At 55.9% G+C, this 21,295-nt stretch overlaps 2 protein-coding genes across 2 annotated transcripts in view; both read right to left on the bottom strand.

The window, feature by feature from the left end:
- ASS1 (argininosuccinate synthase 1) overlaps nt 1-2,633 on the bottom strand; it is a gene marked incomplete at its 5' end in the record, with an annotated part of 56,301 nt that extends 53,668 nt beyond the window's left edge. Inside the window, 1 exon segment of the mRNA NM_001133340.1 lies at nt 2,599-2,633.
- A 10,662-nt stretch (nt 2,634-13,295) lies between these two features.
- The window catches only part of HMCN2 (hemicentin 2), a 164,354-nt gene continuing 156,354 nt past the window's right edge, over nt 13,296-21,295 (bottom strand). Inside the window, exons 91-98 of the mRNA XM_054520713.2 lie at nt 19,937-19,999; nt 19,693-19,815; nt 18,818-18,952; nt 17,622-17,750; nt 16,793-17,113; nt 15,929-16,048; nt 14,856-14,982; nt 13,296-14,059 (exon numbers count right to left, since the gene is read on the bottom strand). Coding sequence (XP_054376688.1) covers nt 13,714-14,059; nt 14,856-14,982; nt 15,929-16,048; nt 16,793-17,113; nt 17,622-17,750; nt 18,818-18,952; nt 19,693-19,815; nt 19,937-19,999 — 1,364 coding nt within the window. The 3' untranslated portion in view covers nt 13,296-13,713. The remainder of the gene's footprint in view (nt 14,060-14,855; nt 14,983-15,928; nt 16,049-16,792; nt 17,114-17,621; nt 17,751-18,817; nt 18,953-19,692; nt 19,816-19,936; nt 20,000-21,295) is intronic.

Raw genomic sequence — 21,295 nt, 5'->3', positions numbered from 1 at the left:
CCGGAAGAGACACCTGGGAGGAGGGAAGGTGGCTTCGCATCAAGGTACCAGAGCCACCTGGCTTTCATTGGGATGGCATTCTCTGTGGCCCCAGCCACAGCCATCTGTCCAGCTTCCAGCAAACAGGCCAGCCTGGGTGCTCACTTGACGCTAAGGAAAACTCGTGCTACTTGAAAACGTCAGAGCTGGAATGACAACAAGAGCAGCTACTATGTTCAGAGTCACAGGTGCGTCATCTCAAGGTGGCGACTACCATTACCACCTATTTACAGAAGAAGAGGCAGAGGCTAAGCGGCTAGCTGAGGTCACAAGCTAGCAGCTTCAAACCCAGCCTGACTGCAAGCCACTTGCTCTTCCCTGCACTAGGCCCTACACTCCCTGGCTCCTAGGAGACCTCAGATCTCCCCTTCACTCTACACACCTTCCAGAAAACCAGCCCCCAAGTGAGTCATGGCCAACCTGCCCACTATTTCTCCGGAGAGCCTGTGTGCTACAGCTCACGCCTACTGCCCCGTGGAAGGTTCCCCTGCAACCTCTCTCGACATTCGAACTCAGCTGAGCTTGTTTTGTCTTTGGTGATGGAAGAAGGGCACATTCATTCATTCATTCATTCAACTCATATCAAAGTGCCTATGGGTGCCTAGTCTACCCCAAATCTGGGAAGGGAGCCACGCCCTGGAAGATCAACTTTGCCCAAAGCTACATCAGAAATCAGAGCCTTAGACTGAATTCCAGCGAAGTTACCTCTTTCCACATGGGTGCCCGGTGCCCACAGGCAAGCCACTGACTTCAGGGGCTGTGTAGTCAGTGCTCAGATGAGGCATCTGGTTGACCTGGCTGGCCTCCCAGCACCCGCGGGCCAAAGATGAGATGGGCCCGGGTTGGGAGGGGGAAGCGCTTGTGCAGCAGGCGGTTTTGGGCCTGGCTCCACCCCAAGGCTCCTGCGGCCCTGGGCCTGCTTCCCAAGCACTCAGGAATGGAGACTGTGCTGAGAGTGGGGCCTCCCCTTCCCTCTCACCACGTGCCTGCCCCCGCACCGGCCAGGCGCTCAGCAGGCAGGAGTCACTATTCATTCACTTGATCCACCCACGCAGAGCAGAACCAGAATGACTTCTCAGCATGGTGCACAGGTGGCCCCGCCAGGACAGGGGCCCCCACCGCCAAACTTCCCGCCCTAGGCCCTGGGCCTAAGGGATCTGGGAGGGAGAGGAAGTTTGGAATGGAGACTCCTCCAGTTCCTGCTCCTAGCTAAGCTTCCCAGTCCGTGTGGCTGCTTCTACCTCCCTCTCATCAGAACCTCACCCCAGGCACAGTTATTGCGCAATTGGACCCAGGCCCAGCACCCAACAGTCTACAGAGCCCTTAGCAGCCTCACACTATCTGCAAATGTTTCCTGAGCCCTCTGCCCCACCCAGCTCTAACAGACTGAAGCTTGGGGGCCAGGCGCCTTGGGTGGCTCGAGCCTGTAATCCTAGCACTTTAGGAGGCCCGAGGGAGGAGGATCGCTTGAGCCCAGGAGCTCGAGGCCAGCCTGGGCAACATGACGAGTCCACATCTCTGATAAATTTGTATAAAGAAAAGAAAATGAAAAGGAAGCTTGAGAATCTGGAGGCTGAGCCAAGGCCTCACCAGCTCTCCCTATCACTGGGTTTGTGCTTGCTGGGAGCGGGAGGATCAAAGCCCAAGTCCCCTAGGTCTTGATCTGCCCCTGGGGAGAGAACAGGTCTGTTCCTGCCCTGAGACCTGCAGCCTGACCCGGCCACTGGGGAGTGGACCCTCCACTTCTTAGAGAAGAATACTGAGGCCAGGCCAGCCCTCCTCAAGAACAGCCCTCCTCAGGAACAGCCCTGGCAGCCTGGGAGAGGAGTTTCCTCTCTTTCACAATGACCCTGCCTCCCTGGAGGGCGCAGCCGCTCAGGGGCCAAAGGCAACAGCTGCCCAGATAGAAAATATTCCTGGCACGGCCCCTCCCACAGAGCCCAGCCCAGGCCAGCAGGAAACCCCGCCGCGAGGCCGCCAGCCCCACTGGGGAGGGCCAGGTGGCTGCCGCCCCCTGCAGGGAAGGGAGCCAGGGCCACCATGCCCATCTGTCCAGGGTAAACTGAGGCTGTGGGGAAAGCGATACGTCAAAGCCCCAGAGGGGCTGGACTCCTGGTTTTACGCAGAGAAATAGAGGTGGAGACAGACGGCGAGTCCGAGAGAGGGAGAGAAAATCGGGAGCCCCCCGACACGCTCCGGACTCCCCAGGTCTCCATGTGGGGGCTTCACGACACAGAGGAAGCCGGATCCGAGAAGGAGTCCAGAATGGACCCGGCTGCGCAGGGAACAAATAACCCGAGCCGCTCTTCGGACCCGGAGACTCGCGCCCCGGCCGCGTCCCCCACGCTCCAGGAACCTGGAATCCGGCGCCAGGCGTTTGAGCATCGGGAGCCCCTTCCTTCCTGCCTCGGTCCCAGTCCCCGGCGAGTGGCGATCGGGGTCCGCCCTCTGCCTCCGCGGGCCCCGGAGCGCGCGTCTCCTCCGCCTCCTCGGCTGGGCCCGGGAAGGGGGTGCTCTCGGCTAGGGAGTGGGCAGCGAGAGGGGCCGAGGGCTCCTTACCGGGCTCGGGCAGCGGTGGCAAGCGGCAGAGCAGGACTGGCAGGGGTGCGCATCCCAGGTTATAAGCACAGGGCCCGGGGGCAGGGCCAGTGACCGGGGACACGTGGGGGGGACGCGCGCCACAGACCCCGCCCCCGGGCCCGGCCCCCGCCTGGAGCCGCTCAGCGTTCACAGCCACCTGCAGATGGGCGGGGCCCGCCTCCCCCGGCCTCGTCCCCACCTCCCCCCGCCTCGTCCCCACCTCCCCCCGCCTCCCACCAGGTCCCCGCCTGGGCCCGGCGCCGGCTCACCCTCCCAGGGGCGCGCCAGTGGGGGCGCAGGCGGCTCGCGGCTCCTGGCCCTGGCCCGCGGGCTGGAGGAGCCAAGGAGGGCGGCAGTGGCTGCTACCCATGTAACTCAGGGGCGGAGGGTGGCCGCAGCTGTCCTTCGAGAGACTTGCCTCCTGGCCCTGGGGAAGCATTCAAACGCTTCGAGGTGGGAGCCGGGATAAAAGTTCCACTGGCGCAGGGAGCTTCGTGCTGACTTCTATCTGGTGCCGGCAGCCTGGGCCTTCTGCAGTCCCCAGAGCCCCTCCCTCCCCACCGTAGCCTCCAGAAGCCGAGTAAGGATGAGAAACCCGAGATAAGCCGGCGCGGGAAGACCCGGCTTTCATCCCTTAGGCCAGGGCTGATTGCTGGCCTGTCTTCTCAGAGCCTGGCACCTGCCCAGACTCTAGAGGGCACCCAGTAAGCAGGGAGTAAAAGACTGTCTGGCTGCGAACCCACTAGACAGGAGGGAAGGTTGAGGTTCAGAGAGGAGAAGTCTCTTGCTTGTAAAAAGCAACTGGGAGTTGTGACCCCAGGCCGGCCTTCAAAAGCTTCTCTACCTCAGGAGTTTCCCAGCTTGGTCTGCCAGCTTCAAAGCCCTGATCACTGCAACCACAGCCCCAGTAAAAGAGAAGTCCTGGGACCCCATCCAAGGCAGTTGCTCCATAGTGAGCACTAACCCTAGAGGGGAGGACTCCCGGTACTCAGCCCGCTCTGAACCTGGGGGAGGTGGGAGCCCCAAGCCTTGCCCAGCCGCTACCCTGGAGTCAGTGCTCCTTTTAATCACCATCCACTCTCAGCCCCTCTGCCAGTCAGCCCCCACCACCTCCTCAAGCCCATGGCAGGCAACAGTAGCTGTGAGTCCTTCTAGAAGGAAAAATGGATGAAACCAATTCATAAACAAAGCCACAGCTCAATTCTTTCTTAAGCCCCTTAGTTCTCTGACACCTAAACCTGGGATGTGGCCCTTGATGGCAAAGGGGCCCCTGTTGAGCCACATGGGGCTGGGTGTACATGGGTGGCTTGAGGCCCCTTCTAGATGGGAGGCGGTATCACAACTGGCCCCCCTCGGCCCTCTCAAAGGACCAGCTGGGGGTCTCGTGGAGTCTCTGGGCCTTCCACACTAGCAGGAGGCAAGTGAGGAACGCCCACACAATGACATCCTTGCAGCAGTTGTGTGGCCTTGGGGCGGTCACTCCCCACTGCAGCCTGTTTTCTCGTTGGTAGGGCTGCCCTGGAAAGAGCAAGTATTCTGTTTTCACCTTCACGACTACCCTGTATGAAGTACCTGTGATTGTTATCTCCACGATATGGGCAGAAACCTGCTGCACAGAGAGATGGTGTGTCTTTCCCAAGGCCACACAGCATGTGAGTGGCAGAGCGGAGCTAGAATCCAGTGTCTGAAGCTCTGGCCCAAACCCTCTGCTTTAGCTCCAGCCTGAGCTGAACTGAGGTCACAGTCCCAGGGTCACAGGCTGCTGGGACCTTTACTCCCTGCCGCAGAAATGGTTCCAGCCTAGGGGACAGACCCTTCCTAACTCACATGCACCAGTGACATGAGGGACAGTGAGGTCACAGTGCTCCTGAGAAGAAAACAGGGGCCCAAACTGCCAGCAGCACCCCGCCCCCCACCCCCACCCCCCTGCCACCAACAGCAGGGTGAGTGGTTGCCCAGAGGCAGAGACCAAGGTGAGAGTGGACTGGCCAGCTTCTGAATGAGCCCTATTCTGCCTGGACCCCTCCATCGGCCAGGGGGACCTTCAACCCTGCCCTGGCCCTTACCCTGCAGAGCAGTGCTGAGGGCCAAAGTGGGGCGTGGCCCAAAGGGATTCCCCCACCTGAGGCTGGGGCACCATGGCCTTTGACTTTCATCTTACCCCCTGCCCACACCTAGGTCAGGGGTCCTCCAGGAGCCTTTGCACCTTCTAGGTAAGTAATCTTGGTGGCATTCCTAAAAACAAAGCAGCACCTAGGCCTGAGCAGGTGGAGAAACAAAGGCACTGGGATCTGAGACACTCATACCTTCTTTTTTTTTTTTTTTTTTTATTTGGAGTCTTGCTCTGTCACCCAGGCTGGAGTATAGTGGCACCATCACTGCAGCCTCCGCCTCCCAGGTTCAAGCGATTCTCCTGCCTCAGCCTCCTGAATAGCTGGGACTACAGGCCAGCTACCACACCAGGCTAATTTTTGTATTTTAAGTAGAGACGGGTTTCACCATGTTGGCCAGGCTGGTCTTGAACTCCTAACCTCAGGTGATCGACCCACCTCCGCCTCCCAAAATGCTGGGATTACAGGTGTGAGCCACCGCACCCAACAACATTCATGTCTTCTAAATATATCAAGTCTGCCCCTTTCTCTCCACCTCCACTTCCTCCACACAGGGCCACCATCTTCTCTTACTCAGACCATTATAATTTCTTACTTAAGTCTCTTTGCTGGTTCCCCCACTTACCCTAGTTGCCCCTCCAACATTTCCTCCCCAACAGCCAGAGAGGATTTTTTGTTTGTTTGTTTTAAGAGATAGAGTTTCTTGGGGTCACAGGTATGGGTACTCCAGGGCCCAGCTCTGAGATGACTATTTTATTGGACACCTTGGATGACTGGCCAGGTGGAGGCCTGTGCCCAGGCAAAGGCCTAAGTCTTCCATTCAGTGGAGAGGAAGACCTGGTAGGTTGAGACATCTTTGATAGGTGGTATAAAAGTCCTCAATTTCTTTTTTTTTTTTTTTTTGTATTTTTCTCTGATATATCTTAGTTATACATATTTTGGGGGTACAGATGATGTTTTGATCCGTGTATACAGTGAGTAATCATCAAATCAGAGTAAGTCTTCAATTTCAGTGGAGGTGCCAAGAGATCCATCTTGGTTCAGATGTCTGAGCAATGTTTTATGGATTTCAGTATACAAGTTTTGCCTATCTTCCATCAAATTTACTTCTAAGAATTTTAATTTTTTGATGCTATCATAAATGATATTTTTATTTTCCAAGTGTTGCTGGCATATAAAATCAATTTTTGTAAATTAGGTTTGTATTCTGCAACCTCGTTAAATTCACTTATTGACTCTAGTAGATTTTTGTAAATACCTTAGGATTTCTAGGTAGACAGCAATGTTGTCTATGAATAGAAACAGTTTTACTTTCCCCTTTATTACCTTTGTACCTTTTTTTCTTGCCTTATTGCCATGGTCAGTAACCCCAGTAGAATGTTGAATAGAATTGGTAAGAGTAGTTATCCTTGCCCTGTTCATGATCTTAGGGCAGAGGATTCATTCAGTCTTTCACTGTTAAGTACAATGTTAGCTGTAGGTTTTTCATAGATTTTTTTTTTTTTTTTGTCAGAAGAAGTTCACTTTTCTTCCTAATTTATTGAAAGATTTTTACATAAATACGTACTAAATTTTGTCAAATGCTATTTCTACACCTATTGAAATGATCATATGATTTTCTCCTTTATTTTATAAATGTGGTGTGTTACATTGATTGGCTTTCAGGTGTTGAACCAACCTTGCATTCCTGGAAAAAATTATATCTCAATTAAATTGATTTTTAAGGAAAAAAAAAAGAAACAGAAGGGGAATCTTTGGGATAAAAGAGCTATAAAAGATAAAATCAAGGCTGGGTGTGGTGGCTCATGCCTGTAATCCCACCACTTTGGGAGGCTGAGACAGGCAGATCACTGAGGCCAGGACTTTGAGACCAGCCTGAGCAACATAGTGAAACCCTGTCTGTAGTCAAAATACAAAAAATTAGCCAGGTGTCATGGCATATACCTGTAATCTCACCTACTCAGGTGGCTGAGGCACAAGAATTGCTTGAACCTGGGAAGCAGAGGTTGCAGTGAGCCAAGACAGAGATTGCAGTGAGCCAAGACTGCACCAGTGCACACTCCAATCTGGGCAAAAAATGTGCTGTGTCTCAAAAATAAAATAAAATAAAATAAAATAAAATTAAATTAAATTAAATAAATCACAATGTTTAGATCTCATTTAGATCCTGATTTCTTTTAAGTGCAAAAGAAATATTTTTATAAGCAATTGGAAGTTTGAACACTGATGAGCTATTCAATAACAGCAAGACAGAGTTATTATTGATTTTTTAGGTGTAATAATAATGATATTGTAGTCACTTTTCTTTTTTGAGACAAGGTCTCCTCTGTCTCCCAGGCTGAAGTGCAGTGGCACGATCTTGGCTCACTGCAGCTCCACCTCCTGGGCTCAAGTGATCCTCCCACCTCAGCATCCTTAGTATCTGGGACTACAGGCACGTGCCACCACCATACCTGGCTAATTTTTGTATTTTTAGTAGAGATGGGTTTCATCATGTTGCCCAGGGTGGTCTTGAACTCTTGGCCTCAAGCAATCTGCCTACCTCGACCTCCCAAAGTGCTGGGATTACAGGCATGATCCACTGCACCCAGCTTGTAGTTATATTTTTATTGAAAGATTTGTAAAGTTTTAGAGCTATGTACTGCAATATTAATGAATAAAGTGGTTTCTGAAACAAGGTTTTGATGGTCCCCATGACTCTTAGGATCAAATCTCAATGGCTGTACTTCCTCCTCTGCCCTTACCCACTATACTGCTGCTACCAGCCTGGCTGTGGTTGTTTCAACGTGTCAAGCCCTTTTTGCCTTGTGTTCTTTCCACACACTGCTCCTTAGTGATGCCTCTCTTATCCTTTCCCTCCCCCACCAGATCAGTTGCTTGTCACAAGCTCTGATACTGGCATAGAGCAGAGGACTGAGGACTCCAGCAAGAAAATGGAAGAATGTGAGCGCTCTGGTTCCTGCTCTCTCTCCCCACTGCTCTTATCTTAGCCTGGATGACTGTGACCTCTCACATGCACCTCTGCAGGAGACACCTCACCTATCCTCCTGCCTGTGCTCGCCATCCCCTCTGCTCCATGCTCCACATTGCAGCCAGGGGGCTTTTCTAAGAGTCAGCTCTGACCTTTTTTTTTTTTTTTTGAGATAAGTCTCGCTGTGTCACCCAGGCTGGAGTGCAGTGGCACAATCTCGGCTCACTGCAATCTCTGCCTCCTGGGTTCAAGCAATTATTTTACCTCAGCCTCCAGAATAGCTGGGATTACAAGCGCCCACCACTGCACCTGGCTAATTTTCGTATTTGTAGTAGAGATGGGTTTTCACCATATTGGCCAAGCTGGTCTCGAACTTAACCTCAGGTGATCCACCCACCTCAGCCTCCCAAAGTGCTGAGATTACAGGCGTGAGCCACCGCGCCTGGCCTCAGCTCTAACTTTTGTGGCCACTTGTCTGAATGGCTACAGGGCAAGCTTAATGGATGTGATCTCATCAAATGCCTCCAGCCACCTAAAGGCATAGATACAGCCTGTGCACAGAGCCCTGGAGTGGGCTTCCTCCTGCCTCCCTCTCTCGCCTCTGCCACCCAAGGTCTCTGTACCTGCTGGGCGTGAAGGGGCCTGGCTGTGTAGAGACTTCAAGGATCTCACCCCGAAACCTCCTCGTGGTTGGCACCAGAAGCCACTTTGCCGCTGCCCAAGCCTGGGCGTTGGCCCTGGGAAAAGAGAGTGTCCTCCAGGCCAGACCCTAGGTTGCCAGTCCTCGCCCACAGGAACACAGAGTCCAGTTGTTGGGTTCGTGGAAAACCTACATCAGGGAGTTCAATGAGCGACCTGCAGGCCTATTTTCCACCCCTGATGGTGCAAACAGACTGGCGGAGGTCAGGTGGCACCAGGGGGCTGGGCGGCTTGGACAGAGCCTTGGCCAATGACAGCTGGCAGCTAGAAAAAGAGAAGTGGCAAACACCCTTCTTGGATGGAAAATACTCTCTGGCTCTGGCTGCAGCTTGCTTGGGAGGGGCCTCCTCTGCTCGTAACCATCCTTGGGGGTGGGGTAAGTAGTTGGAGTGTAGGGGAGGAAGGGACTGGGTCAGAAACTACCTCCAGGGCCTGGTCTGCTTTGGGCTTTCTGTGTGACCTTAGGTAAGTCACTCCTTTCCCCCAGCCTCCGCTCCATAGCCTCGAATGGAAAAGGAGGGAAAAGTGGGGAGGCAGGGGGCTGAATGGACACTCCCTTTTTAGCTCCTCAGATCTTGAATTGCCAAGGGCCCTTGTCTTCAGCTTGCCCCTGGACCTCTCCCTCTTCCCCATTCCTTGGAAAGTGGAGGCAGGGGAGCCTGGTGGTCAGAGCCCAGGACTCTGGAGTCAGATGGGCCTGGGTTGAGTCCTTCTCTTCCCCTCCAGGCTGTGTGAGATGAGATAAGTGGCTTCCTTCTCTGAGCTCTCCTTCTCTCATTTGTGAAATGGGGACACTGTTTCTTGGCTCTGGAGCTCCTGGAAGGACTAAATAAACCCAAGTCGCCGGGCACAGTGGCTCACGCCTGTAATCCCAGCACTTTGGGAGGCCGAGACAGGCGGATCACGAGGTCAGGAGATCGAAACCATCCTGGCTAATGTGGTGAAACCCCATCTCTACTTAAAAAAAAAAAATTAGCCGGGTGTGGTGGCGGATGCCTGTAGTCCCAGCTACTCGGGAGGCTGAGGCAGTAGAATGGCGTGAACATGGGAGGCGGAGCTTACAGTGAGCCGAGATCGCGCCACTGCACTCCAGCCTGGGCGATACAGTGAGACTCCGTCTCAAAAAAAAAAAATTCAAGTCTATAAGACACTGGACAACGACTTAATAAGTAGTAGTTTTACAAACATGGAAGGCCTGGGTGAGACTGGGAGTGGCCGGCAGGAGACAGCAGGGGTGAGAGAGGAGTGGCACCTCCCCTCTGTGGGTCTCCACCTCTGCATCGCCTCCACAAAGTCCCCAGCTCCATAAAAAATTAACAGCCTAGTGAAGAGCGGCGCTCCAGTTCTGACCCGCTGACCCCTGGCGTTGCACAAAGAGGGGCGTTCGGCCCAAGGAAGGCCCTCACAGGTGGACCCTGGACGAATAGGGTACGGGAGGGCCTAGGAAGCCCTCCCCCACTTTTTCCCGCCTCCTCTAATCTCTCCACCCAGCCTGGACTTCTACCATCAGTGATTTCTGTGGTTTAAACCAGAGATCAGCAAACTCTGGTCTGAACTTGTTTTTGTAAAGCCTGCGTGCAAACTAAGAATGGCTTTTACATTTGTAAATGGTTGAAAAACATCAAAAGAAGAATATTTCATGGCACATGAAAATGATAATAAATTTGAAATGTAAGTGTCCACAAATAAAGTTTTATTGGAACACAGCCGTGCCCATCTCTTCATGGGTCCTCTGGGGCTGCTTTTGCGCTGCGATGGCAAAGGTAAGTCATTTTGACAGAGCTTGAATGTCCTGCAAAGCAGAAAGTACTATCTGGCCCCTAACAGAAAAACTTTACAGACTGGTTTGAAGGAAACCTACAGGAAGAAGCGCCCTGGAGAAGGTTCTATTGGGGCTGTTAGGTGGGAATCAAGAGTCCCAGTTTGACCATTAACCAGTCACACCTCAGTCAAGTGACTGGATCATGTTCCCTCCCTATACCCCCCTTTCTGCATTTGTAAAATGGACACAGCGATTTTTTCTCTGTGTACCCAGAACAGCTCTGTTTAGACAGCCTGATTGTCGTTCATCTCTAGAAGGAACTAACTCAGACAACCTTCCTCATTGCCTAGATGAGAGGGAGGGGACAATTAGGGGGAGCTGACCATGTCACACTAAGTAGGAGGAACAGGGAGAGAGGAACTCTTTTCTTCAGAACCATATGCAAAAGACAACCTCTCTCTCCCAGAGGCTGTGTCAGGGACAGCTGGCAACAAAGAGGCCACCCAGGCAGGGGCTGCTGCCAGCCCAGGGAGAAGGGCAGGAACGGGAGGAGAAGGACGAACAGCAGCGTGGGCTTCTGCCAAGCCCCATTTCACCTACACTCCTCCCGAGACCCAGCACACTGGAGATAGGCCAACACGCAGATATGCATTGACTTTCTTAAAAACCATTTTCGTTAGAGATGGGGTCTCGCTCTCTCACCCGGGCTGGAGTGCAGTGGCCAAATCATAGCTCACTGTAGCCCCAAACTCCTGGGCTCAAGGATCTTCCCTCCTCAGATTCCCAGGTAGCTGGAGTCCCTGGTGCACCACTACACCTAGCCATACATTTACTCTTCTCTCTCCCCAGCTCACTCATCAAAGCCAAAGTCCCCATGGTGGCCCAAAGACCCCACAGAATCCACCCCACCCCCTTGAGCTTTCTTCTTCCCTTTCTCCCACCTCATTCATCTCCAGCCTCCCCAGCCTCCTGGCTGGACCCTCCTGCCTGAGGGCCCTGACACTTGCTGTCCCCTCTTCTGGAACACCCTTCCCTCTATTGCGATGGCCGTGTAACTTTCTCTTTCACCTTCTTCAGGTCTCTTCTCAGATGCCACCTGCTTGGTGAGGCCTGCCCTGACCGCCTATTAAAACTACCCCAGGGGCCGGGCACAGCGGCTCACATCTGTAATTCTAGCACTTTGGGAGGCTGAGGCGAGTGAATCACTTGAGGTCAGGAGTTTGAGACCAGCCTGGCCAACATGGTGAAACCCCATCTCTACTGAAAATACAAAAATTAGGCCAGGCGCAGTGGCTCACGCCTGTAATCCCAGCACTTTGGGAGGCTGAGGCGGGTGAATTACCTGAGGTCAGCAGTTTGAGACCAGCCTGATCAACATGGAGAAACCTTGTTTCTACCAAAAAAACAAAATTAGCCAGGCATGGTGGTGCATGCCTGTAATACTGGCTACTCGGGAGGCTGAGGCAGGAGAATGGCGTGAATCCGGGAGGCGGAGCTTAAAGTGAGCCAAGATCATGCCACCGCACTCCAGCCTGGGCGGCAGGGCCAGACTCTGTCTCCAAAAAAAAAAAAAAGGACTACTTAGGAATTGTTGCACTAAACTTCCATTCATCCAACAAAGGCCCTTCCTGTAGATGAATTAGGTAAATTATTAAGGCCAGGGCCTAGAAACGGACCTTGCCTTCAATAATCCATCCCCCAGAAGGGGAGATGCTATCAGGAAAAAGATAGCTCAGAAGAGGACTGCAAGTGAAACCCAGGGGCGAGCTGCAAAGGATACAAGACAACAAGCAAGCCATAAAGAAGCCCGCTGTAGGAGTCTGTGACTGGAAAGCAACAAGAGTTAGCAGTTAAAAATAGGCTGGGGTAAGCTTGGTGCAGTGGCACATGCCTGTAATCCCAGCACTTTGGGAGGCTGAGGTGGGAGGATCCTTTGAGCCCAGGAGTTCCAGACCAGACTGAGCAACATAATGAAACCTCATCTCTACAAAACATTTAAAAAATTAGGCCAGGCCTGGTGGCTCACACCTGTAATCCCAGCACTTTGGGAGGCCGAGGTGGGCAAATCACCTGAGGTCAGGAGTTTGAGACCAGCCTGACCAACGTGGAGAAACCCCATCTCTACTAAAAATACAAAATTAGCTGGGCGTGGTGGCGCATGCCTGTAATCCCAGCTACTTGGGAGGCTGAGGCAGGAGAATCACTTGAACCTAGGAGGCGGAGGTTGCGGTGAGCTGAGATAGCACCATTGCACTCCAGCCTGGGCAACAAGAGCGAAACTCCAACTCAAAAAAAAAAGAATAAAAAATTTAGCCAGGTGTGGTGGCATGTGCCTGTGGTCCCAGCTACTCAGGAGGTTGAGGTGGGAGGATCGCTTGAGCCTGGGAGGCAGAGACTGAGGTGAGCAGAGATCACACCACTGTACTCCAGCCTGGGTGACACAGTGAGATCCCATCTCAAAATAATAATAATATCACACTGGTGTTTTCCTAAGGGAGTAGATAGTAGGTGTTCTTGCCACAAAAATAAGTATATACAAGATGATGGGTATGTTTTAATTTTATTTTTTTCAAGCCCACACAAAATCCAAATGTATATGTTAATTGGTTTGACTATAGTAACCATTTCATTATGTGTATCAAAGCATCATGTTGTATGCCTTACATATATACAAAACATTAATAATTAATATAAAGGCCAGGCATGGTGGCATGTGCCTGTAGTTTCAGCTGCTCTGGAGGCTGAGGCGGGAGGATCACGAGGCCAGGAGGTCGAGGCTGCAGTGAGCCACGATCATGTCATTTCCAACTCTAGCTTGGGTGACAGGACAAGACCCTGCCTCTAAAAAGTAAAAAGTATTTTTTTTTTTGCCACCGGCTGTTGCTGTCTGTGCAACACATTTACTCCTCATTTAATTGCCCCTACAGCCCTATGGGGGAAGGGAGGGCCCTATTGCAGTATTTTATGGATTAGGAAACTGAGGCCAGGAGGTGCCTGAGGCAGCCCTGCTCCTAAGGAGAGGAGGCTGGTAGTGCAAACTGCTGTGCTCCTGGATCAGAACAGAAGGCGTGGTCTCCTTCCCAGCCCAAATCCTTCCCTACAAAGCAAAATAATTAGACAAAGAAACCAAGTTGGTTAAAAAAACAATCCTTTTATATTGCAACAGGGTTCAGAATGACACCGCCAGGCGTGGCCGGGCGACAGCCGCTGCCACCCCCAACGCGGGGTCTGCCCCCTCTCCCGCGCGTCCAGGTGCCCTGTGTCCCTGTCCCGCTCCCACTGAGGGGCGGATCAGACCTGGAGGCTTCCCCTGGCCCTGCCTGCGGGCCTGGCCACCCAGGGGCCGCCCTGGACGCCTCCCTCTGTGAGGTCAGGTCCTCGCTGTCGGGGGTCAAGGCTGTGCGCAGGGTCGTGTTGACCCAAGGTCTCGCTGACGCACGGGGCGGGAGACGATGACGCTCCGCTTGCCACAGCAGGGGGCATAGACCAAGCTTCTCCTCGATCCCTTCCTCGGGGGTCACGCCAGGGCGGCCGCCAATGCCCTCTCCCGTTTAGTAGGGGTAGGGGGACACGGCGATGAGCAGGACGAAGACGCTTTGGTGGCGCGGCGCCGCGGCGCGAACGGTGAGCCGGTAGAGGCCGGCACGGGTGAGCGCTCGACGGGTGTAGACCGCGCCGAGGCCCGCGCGCAGCGGACGCAGCGCGAAGGGGCTGCGGGGGTCGGGCTCCAGCATGCTGAGCTCGGTGCGGTTGGCGGGGACGCCGGCCTCGGAGAAGGCGGCGAGGCGGGCCACGTCGTGGTGGGCGCGCACGCCCAGGGGCAGCGGCAGCAGCCGGTACTGCAGCGTAGAGGGGCCGCCGGTGCCGCAGTCCTGCGAGCAGCGCCGGAAGCACGTCCTGCGGGCGGCACAAATACACAGACAGGGGGACTCGGGGGTGCGGTCGGAGCGTGGCCCATCCGCGTAACTCAGACCTCCCTGCCAGCCCCTGCAGTTCCGCCCACGCGCTGCCCGTCCTTCTCCCGCAGAGCCCCACACGCCTTCTCTGCAGGCGCCCACGCTACCCCGTTTTAGAGATCAACAAACTGAAGCCCAGAGAAGCCAGAGGCGTGCCCTTTCAGGGTGCCTCCAGCGGACTTTCCGGATCCATGCCCCAGGGAAGCCCAGCAGACACAGGGGAGCGATGTGCCCCTGGGTCAAGTCACCCAGTCTGGATTTGCCCTGCGGGGGCGGGATTGGAGGTGGAGACTGTGCTTAGCCTTGCCGCGGGCATCTGCTTCCAACCCCAGCCTAGGTTTCTAGTTGTAAGGCCTGGGGCAGGTCACCCGCCGGGAGAAACCTTTCTAGGGCAGTAGCTGCCACCCCTAAGGTCCCCCATGTCTCCGTGCGTCTTGATGAGTGTCCGTGGCCGCTGTGAGTGGTATGGAGGAGATGGGTTTGGTGCTGGTGTGTCTGAGTTTTTTGTCCTGGGGTTGTGTGTGAGTCTGCATGGTGGTCCTATGTCTGGGTTTGGTGTGTGTGCTCCTGTGTCCCCGTTCTCTCCCACTCTGGCCTCTCCCTGCCCCGAAGGCTCTGTGCGCTCCTGCCTGCATCACTTGTGTGGGGAGTGACGATGACAGGGCCAGCCTGCACCCCGAGTGACTGAAAAATGTGCTTTTCCTGAGGGCACAAGGCCCTGCCAACTCAGCCCTTACCCAGGGCTGGGGCCCTGCCGGTAGGTGGCAGGACAGGGTGTGTCCACACACTGGTAGCTGCCGCGGGTGTTGAAGCACATCTGGCCAGGTCCACATTCGATGCTCTCCTCCTCGCACTCGTTGATGTCTGGATGGGGAAGTTGGTGAAGCGGGGGAGGGAGATGAAAAGATGGAGCAAAGGAGAAGGGGGGAGTGCATGGGGAGAAGTACCTTTGGGGGACCAGTGAGGTGAGCAGCCCTTCTCCCTTTGTCCCCAGCCAGTCTGACCTGTGACCACCCAGCCTAGAGGCCCCCAGCACCTTCTCATCTCCCTGGGGGGGCCAGGGCTTTCCAGGGCGTGTAGGTGGGAACCGTAGGGGCCTCCTAAGCAAGTGCTGGGTAGGAGGGCCTGTGAGAGATGGGGCTTTCCCTGGGTGGCTGTTTTGCCCGAAGACCCAGAGTGCCCACTGCCTATGGGCAGAGCCCCTGATCCTGTCTTCCTCAGTGGAAGCCCCACCCTTCTCAGAGGATGTTCGGTGACCTCCATGGCAGCGTGAGGGACAGAGACAGGCAGGGCAGGCATGGTTCCTGTTCTTTAGGGTGGAGGAAGCAGCATGACTGGCCCCAGCCCCGTTCGTGCACACCAGGGAAACTGTGCCCGGTTTGGGAGTTAAGAGGCACTTACTACACACCAGCAGCAGCAGCTGTGCAGTTCTGTGCTCAACCTCCACAGCTCTCATCCCAGCTATCTGAGGGGGGACTGTGCTAGCCCCATTTAATCAGGAGGCCGGAGGCTTAGAGAGGCGAAGTGAGTTTCCCAGGGACACACAGCAGAGCTAGGACTGGCCTTGCAGAGCTGCTTTCAGAGCCTGCCCGTGTAATCTCAGAGCTCCTGTTCGGAGCACGGGCCCTGGTGTGGCTGTGGGAGCCTGGGGTGTTCACGGAACCCCTCTGAGCCTGTCTCCCTGCCTCACCTCACAGGATAGTTGTGAAGGGGCTGGAGTGAACAGAGTAGGTAAGATGCCACACGTCCCATCCCACACTGCCTGCCCTAGCCCAACAAGTGTTTGGGCGGCAGCCTGAGCCCGGCTCACCCTGGCAGTTCTTCCCGCTGGGGAGCAGGCGGTAGCCAGCGGGGCACAGGCACTGGTAGCTGCCCTCGGTGTTTCGGCAGGCGTGCTGACACAGGTTCCTCACCCGGCACTCGTCAAGGTCTGGCCCGGGCATGGGGGTGGGGCAGGTGGGGGACGGGGGCAGTGAGATGCACTGAGCCACACACACCTGCCCACTGGGCTCTGGAGCTGCCCTACTCCTTCTCCCTGTCCTGCCCCTCCCAGCCCGGGTTCAGGAGTTAGGGGAGTCCCTGGGCTTGGTGAGAGGGAGGAGCCCCACCTTACCTACCCTGTGCTCACCGAGGCATAGAGGGAGCAAGCAGCACCGCCCCACAGACCCCTCCGCCCAGGTGGGAATGCCGAAGCATCAGCCCTGGGGCAGGCCACCTCCTCTTTGTCCCTCTCTGCAGGGTCCAGGGGCCGTCCCCCACCCCCACCCCCTCTACCCAGCAGTCCCTTGTCACATTCTCATGTCTACCTGGAACATTCTCCTTCACCCCTGAAAATCTCCCTCCCTGACTGCTTTCCCTCTGAGTGCTAAGAGGAGTGTTTCTCAAAGGGGGTTCCCAGGACCACTTGCCTAGGATGCCCTCCCTCTGGGCAAAGTGTCCTGAAGTCAAATGGTTTAAAAAATAGTCCACCCCATCTTGGAAGCCCCCTGCCCAGTAGCACAGCCAAGGCTCTGAGACACCCTGCATCGGAGAAGCCACCATCCACCACACCCCCCACCCCACTTGCCTGGAAGGTCTGGGTTTCTGAACTCGGTGGGTGGCACCTGCACACCCACCCTAGGGGCCCAAGAGCCCATAATGCAGTGTCCCGTGGATGGTCAGGGCCTGGCCTTACCCGTGCAGACTCCGTTCTGCCTGATGAAACCAGGAGGGCACCAGGCCCGGCCCACGCTGCTCAGGACCACGGGACCCGGACGGAGAGAGACCCAGGCATGGTAGGAGCCACCGGGGATCGAGGCCCGGGGCCGCAGCCAGGGCAATAGAGGGCCTCGGTGGCTGACGGTGGTCACATTTTGTCCATTCCGCTCCAGTGAGGTGCAGGCCTTGCCGTTGCGAAGGAGGATCTGGCCTGGGGGGCACAGGCAGCGGTAGCTGCCCTGGAGGTTGTGGCACTGGTAGGCGCAGGCCTTGGGCAGCTGTAGGCACTCATTGACATCTGCAGAGGAGTGGGGTCAGGTGTGTGCACAGGGGGCCCGGGTTGCCCTGCAGCCATTGCCTGGCCCTGCCTTCTCTCTCGTTGGCACTCTCTAGAATCCAGCCACTCCCATGCTGCATGCAGGCCACACTGCATCCCCCTCTCCCGGACCAACCCCAGCCTCCTCTCTGATTCCACCTATGGCTCCCAGAGGCCCAGCCTCCCCGGCTCTCAGCATCATCCCAGACTCCAGCTCCCCCTCAGCCCTTCAGTGCCCCAGTTAGATCCATTCCCTCTCCTAAGCCTCTCTGAGATACACCCACTTGCCTCTACAGTCCTCCCGCTCCTGAAATTCCCTGGAAGATGACCCCACAGGGTCAGGCTGAGGGTTTGGTGCACAGGCAGGCACCCAGTGAGTGCAAAGTGTCAGCTGCTGTTTGGTTATTCTCAGAACTCACCAGCACTGGTGCCTTAGACACCCTCAGCCCCTGAGCTGGGGGTGCTGGCCAGAGGGTGGGTGTCCCCGTACCTAGGCAGGGCAGGCTGGGGCCTTGCATCCGGTAACCCCTGGGGCAGCTGCAGCGGTGACCGCCTGGGGTGTTCTCGCAGAGCTGGTTGTAGTGACAGTCGTCCAACCCCTCCAGGCATTCGTCCACATCTGGGAGGCAGAGGCATGGTCAGGGGGCAAGGTCTAGCCCAGAGCCCGTCCCCCAAGGGACGGACCATCCCCCTCCATATCTGGGCCTCCTCCGTGTCCCCTTCTCCAGTTTCAGTGCCACCAGGCTGCATGGCAGCCCTCGCAGCACCTCCCCCAGTTATACCAGGTTGGAGGTCAACAGGGTTCCAGGTCCCAAAGAAAGGAAGGGGCTGAAAGGGTGGGCTTTGCAGGCAGAGTCCTGGGTTCCGCTGAGCTCTCCATATTCTAGCCCTTGGGCAAGGAACTCTCCCTCTCTGAGCCTCAGTTTCCTCATCCATAAAGAGGGTAAAGATGTGACTCCTTCATGGGGTCGTGGTGAGGAGGGGAGCCTGGTATGTGGGAAGAGCTAAGAAAGTGGTGAGAAAGGAGGAAAGGCGGCAGGAAGGGCGGCAGGCAGGAGAGCCCGGTGAGTTGTCGGGCACTCCAAGGGCCCTGGGGGCCACAGAGGTGCGATGGCTGATCCTCTTGGGTCAGGCTCCACCATGCTTCCCTCTCCACCGTACAGTCTCTCAGAGGAGCTGGGTGGACCCACGGTCCTGCAGCCATAGACTGCTAGAACAGGAAGGACCACTGAGGTCACCCATCCAGGGGTGGCACCTAAGTTTTATCTCAACGGTTGACTGAACCTGTTCCATGGTGGCTGCAGGGGCTGCTGGGTGAAGAAGGATTCAGAGGTGGTCTCTAGCTGGGCCTCGATTCATGTAGGGGAACAGAACGGATGGCAGCTGAGGGAGCGTGTGTTTGCCATCCCTGACCTGGCTCCCTGTTTATCAAGCAGACAAGACACTGAGGTCCAGAAAGAAAACACCCGTGTCAAAGAAGGTGCCAGCTGCCAGGAGCCAGGGGAGGACTCAGACCTCCAGAGCCTGGCTCAGGCTTTGTCCCCAGCCTTGCTGTACTCCTTCTGCCAAGAGTCCCGGTCTTCCTGGAAGCCCAGAGCCCAGTGACACACAGCCCTCTATCAGCTGATCCCTGGCAACCTCTGGGTTTCCAGGAGTATGACAGGCCGCATGCTGTGCCCCCGTCACCTTCACAGCCGGCCCCATCAGCAGCCACCCGGAAGCCAGGCCCACAGTCGGGGAGGCAGCGGTAGGACCCGAGCAGGTTCACACAGCGCTGTCCCTCTCGGCAGAGCTGAGCATCCCACGCACACTCGTCCACATCTGGGGGCAGATCAGGGCAGACGGCTGTGTGAACATGATCCCCAGGCCTGCCTCGCCACCTGACCCTGGCCCGGCCTATCCACAGAGGCTTCGTCTGCAGACCCAGGAGTCACTGGCAGGAAGGTCCCTACCCCTTCTGCTAGCTCTTTCCATTGTCCTACTCCCTACCCCAAAACACAGGGCCCACTCCAAGGGACCTGAGCACTTGGGCCTGCAGCTTCCAATGCAAGGCTGCAGACAACGTCCCCTTGGGCACCCGCCTTGGAGCCCAGCGGAGACTTGGTGGCACCAGGCCCTCCTGGTGGAAGTGCAGGGATGCAGACTGGGGGTCACCGTCAGCACCGTCACCCGAGGTCAGATTTGTCATCCAGCAACATTGCTGAGGGGGACAACTCACTTGCCAGTCTCAGCCAATTGGAAATGATGCTGAGTGTTGGGAGAGCTTCCGAGGCCTGTTCCGGTTCAGAATGCCGTGAGCATGTGATAACCACCCATATGTTTCTGGGGCTGCCCATCACCCCCTGATACCTGGGCCTCACTCAGCTGCAGCTCCCATAGCAGGAAGGAGCCTGGTGGGGACATCGCATCGAGACCCCCAGGCTGACATCAAACACCCTCAAGAATTGGCCATCCCTGCAGGTCTGTGTCCCCAGCCAGGGTCCTGGTCCTGGGGACCCTTCTGCACACCTGGGTCAGGTCTGAGGAGCACGTCTCCTCCCTCCTCCCAGCGGCTCCCTCACCTCTGCAGTTCCTGTCATCCCAGGCCAGGGCGAAGCCAGTGGGGCAGGTGCAGGAGAAGCGGCCGGGTGCGTTAAGGCAGGCATGGGAGCAGGGGCTGGGGCCTCCTGAGCACTCGTCCCTGTCTGGGGCAGGACGGGGTCTGGTGGTCTCTGCTCCCAGGCCCTCCTGCCAGCTGGCTGGGAGAAGCCATCCATCCCAGGCTGAGAGGCCTCCCACATCCATGCCAGGGTTGGGGGCGCTCACCCACACAAAACGCTCCCTGGGAGTCCAGCTCAAAGCCTTCGGGGCAGCCAACCTCATTCTCCTCTGCAAGGCAAAGAGGATAGACTCTAAGGACATGAGGGTGTCCTCTCCCAAGGCTGCCCTGGCCGTAGCCCAGGCTCGCAGCTACCCCACTGCCAGCTTAGCCAGGCAGAGCCAAGACGGTGCCAGAGAGTCAGCGAGCCCATTTCCTGCCCAGGCCTGTTGGAGGCGATGACTGCAGGGCACGCCCAGTCCAGGAAATGTGTCTTGAAGGGCTCCCAGTGGGGCTGGGCAGTGAGTCAGGCAGCCCCAGGAAAACCATTAAAACCAAACGCAGGAGGTCAACACGGGCAGAACGGCTCTCCTGAGACCATAGCAGCAACGCAGAGAGACCGTGCGGAGGGGCAGAGGATAGCGTCGGACGGGCAGCAAAAACAAAGGCAGGGGAGGGGTGAGCTGGGTTCTGGAGGCGGGAAGGACACAAGGCAGTCTAAATCAGGGGTGTCCTATCTTTCGGCTTCTGTGGGCCATGCTGGAAGAAGAAGAATTGCCTTGGGTCACACATAAAATACACCAACACTAAGGATAGCTGATGAGCTAAAAAAAAAAAAAATCACAAAAAATCTCATAATGTTTTAAGAAAGTTTATAAATTTGTGTTGGGCCGCATTCAAAGCTGTTCTGGGTGGCATGTGGCCTGTGGGCCACGGGTTGGACAAGCTTGGTCCAAATAATTGCAGGGACAGCCACCCTTGATGAGGCAGCCACTAGGTGCCAGGCTAGGGTTTTAGAGACAACATCTGTACGGCAACACCCTGCAAAGCAGGCGATGTCATGCCCGCCGTGCAGATGGGAACACTGAAGCTCCAAGAGGACCAGGACATTGCCCCCAAGGTCCCACAGCCAGAAAGTGGTGCACCTGGGATTTGAACTGGGGTCTGCCTGACCTCAAAGCGGTGCTCTTACCACTGTCTCTCATTCAATGTTCAAAACACTCTGGGACCTCAAATGATGTGAACGTGTGTATCTTTAGCATTCACTGGGTAAATAGGAAGCATGTTCCTGTGGGTCTCTAGGGTTCCAACAGTGGTTCCTGGCTCCCTGGGTGAGGTCTCGGTGCAGGTGCCCTCGGGAGAAGAGGGTGGGGTGACTCAATTCCTGAACATCAGCCTGGGGTGGTTGGACCTTCACCTTGGGGCCTGGGGAAAGGATCCAGAGGTTGGAACAGGGGTGGCTTAGAGAGCCATGTCCCTGTGAGGAGGGTGGGTGGATGGATGGGAGTGGGGACAGGCCAGGTGAGCAGGTCAGGTGGGCCGTCTCAGTCTGAAGTCTCTGGCCCATGGTCAGTGGATGTTAGGGG

This window comes from Pongo abelii, chromosome 13 (genome assembly GCF_028885655.2).
Source record: "Pongo abelii isolate AG06213 chromosome 13, NHGRI_mPonAbe1-v2.0_pri, whole genome shotgun sequence".
In the NCBI taxonomy this organism is placed as follows: domain Eukaryota; kingdom Metazoa; phylum Chordata; class Mammalia; order Primates; family Hominidae; genus Pongo; species Pongo abelii.
Note: the sequence above shows the minus strand (reverse complement) of the source record. Positions and strands in the feature narration are given on the sequence as shown.